Source organism: Nerophis lumbriciformis, linkage group LG25 (genome assembly GCF_033978685.3).
Source record: "Nerophis lumbriciformis linkage group LG25, RoL_Nlum_v2.1, whole genome shotgun sequence".
NCBI classification, from domain to species: Eukaryota; Metazoa; Chordata; class Actinopteri; order Syngnathiformes; family Syngnathidae; genus Nerophis; species Nerophis lumbriciformis.
Genome location: NC_084572.2, coordinates 36,626,803 through 36,629,302, shown reverse-complemented (window position 1 = coordinate 36,629,302; position 2,500 = coordinate 36,626,803). Strand labels below are relative to the sequence as shown.

General features: G+C 45.3%; 1 protein-coding gene across 1 annotated transcript in view; it reads left to right on the top strand.

Moving 5' to 3' along the window:
• Positions 1 to 2,500, top strand: part of ltv1 (LTV1 ribosome biogenesis factor) — a 14,326-nt gene that overhangs the window by 9,667 nt on the left and 2,159 nt on the right. The window contains exons 9-10 of the mRNA XM_061984341.2: positions 1,518 to 1,570; positions 1,640 to 1,840. Coding sequence (XP_061840325.2) covers positions 1,518 to 1,570; positions 1,640 to 1,840 — 254 coding nt within the window. The remainder of the gene's footprint in view (positions 1 to 1,517; positions 1,571 to 1,639; positions 1,841 to 2,500) is intronic.

Here is a 2,500-nt window from a genome sequence, read left to right as displayed (position 1 = left end):
CTTGGCAGTCATCAGGCCGATTCTGGAAACAAACACTGACACCAGACTGGCTTGCAATCTTTTGGATTGCCAGCTTTGCACAGACAAAGAAAAATAAAATTTCAGCACAATTGATAATAACTATAGCAACGGCCCTTAAGCATAAGAGTTGCATTTTTCAGCCAAATGCCTTAGTCGTATAACTTGGTACTTGACACATGCTAGCTGTTAGCGTGCTAGCTGCTACCATGCTAACGTTATCATGTTAGCATTCCGGAAATTTTTGGTCATGGTTTAGGGTATCGACTCGCGTGAACCCTGAGATGCGCGAGGGCGCGTTCAAACGCCACTCACCGTTTTTATTTTTATTTTTACTAAAAAAAAATGTATTTATGGTCGACAAAATAAAAGTGAGATCCAGAAGGGGAATTTCTCTAAAAAAAAAAGTTCCGTTTATGTTGACACGTGTTGGGGTGTTGTCATACTTGCCAACCCTCCCGGATTTTCCGGGAGACTCCCGAAATTCAGCGCCTCTCCCGAAAACCTCCCGGGACAAATTTTCTCCCGAAATTCAGGCTGAGCTGGAAGCCACGCCCCCTCCAGCTCCATGCGGACCTGAGTGACGTCAGGTGCGCAACACCACGTAAATCGTTGGCCAACCAAAAAGTAACCCCAGTACGCTATAGCCAACATTCACCAGGAGATGGCAACAGACAAACATAGATCACTATTACATTCCTCCCCTTTTAGAAATGTATAGAAGTTACTCAAAATAAATAAACAACCCAACCAAAAAATGCAGCAGCTCAATTAAAAAACTGTACTTAAGCCACATTCTTTTCTTTTTTTTTTTTAGTACTGAACTCTTAACCCTCATTTAAAAAATAAACATGCTTATTATACAAACAGTATTTGTACACCTTTAACACAGATTTTTATACTGTCTTCAGAGATTCAGTTTTTTTGGTGGTACTCGAAACCTTTCTGGGTACCTGCGAAAGGGTGTTCAGCATGGTTGGAAAAATAGTGACAGAGAATAGAACAAGGATGGACAATTCAACCCTTAACTCAACAATGAGTAGATGAGTGTTATATGTGTGTGTATATGTGTAAATAAATGAACACTGAAATTCAAGTATTTATTTTGTATATATATATATATATATATATATATATATATATATATATATATATAGAATTCACTGAAAGTCAAGTATTTATATATATATATATATGAAATACTTGACCTGGTGAATTCTAGCTGTAAATATACTCCTCCCCTCTTAGCCCCGCCCCCCACCCGACCACGCCCCCCACCTCCCAAAATCGGAGGTCTCAAGGTTGGCAAGTATGGGTGTTGTTGACTTCATCATCATCACTAAGCAGCGACATACCTACTGTAATTACTCGCAATTTACTGATACTACATTTTCACTTCCAAAAGGATATCAGCAGGAATCATACGTACTCGTAATATTTAGTTCAAAAAGGTTTGATCAAGTTCTATGTGCACATTATCTACCTGTGCTCTCCTGCAGGCACCTACTCCAACATCTACAACAGACCCAAAGTCATCCAGCTTCCCCCGAAGGTAACCCGACCGCCCGACGGGAGGTCAGGCATCCGATCGGACGTGAGCGTGTCCCTCGCTGCTCCGCAGGTGAAGCCCATCCGAGTGTCCGCCAGGACGGGCGTCCCCCTGGACGTCCTCCCCGCCAGAGAGCCCAGCGCCAAGCAGGCGGAGCGCATGAGCCGGATCAACGACTCGGACCTGCCCCGGGTCTCCACTCAGCCCCGCCTCAAAGACGAGAGCACGGACGAGAGAAAAGCCCGGAAGCAGGCCATCAAGGAAGAGCGCAAGGTGACAAATACAGTGGAACCTCCATTTACAATTCTTAAATCGGGGTTGGTAAATGGAAGCGTTTGTATGGTGAAGCAATGTGAATTAATATAATAGAAAAGGGACAAGCGGTAGAAAAATGGATGGATGGGTGGGTTCACATACATATATAAAATGTATATATGTATGTGTGTGTGTATTAGAGATGCGCGGTTTGCGGGCACAACCGCGGAGTTCGCGGATTATCCGCGGATCGAGCGGATGAAATTAAAGAAAATTAGATTTTATCCGCAGGTCGGGTCGGGTCGGGTGGTTGAAATAAAAAAAATTAGATTTTAAATAGATTCAGGCGGGTGGCAGTTAAACCAATTGGGAAATATATATACATAGTTAAATGTTGTTACCCACGTACGAAAAACGAGCAGGCACCTGCAGCATATGCCACAACAGAAGAAAAAAAAAAAAAAGAGATGGACACTTTTACGGAGCGGAGAAGGGACGCCTTGCCGGGATCCGGGACCGAGGCCCCTTCCCCCGAGAGGGCCCCACCGGGAGCCGTAGCTGAGGCGATCCGCGAGAAGGGCCCGACGCACGTCCAGGGTCACCACCGCGCCACCGCACCGACACCCCGCCTCGTCCGCCTTCGCCGCGGCCGGCGTCACGCGCAGCAGATAAGCAGCT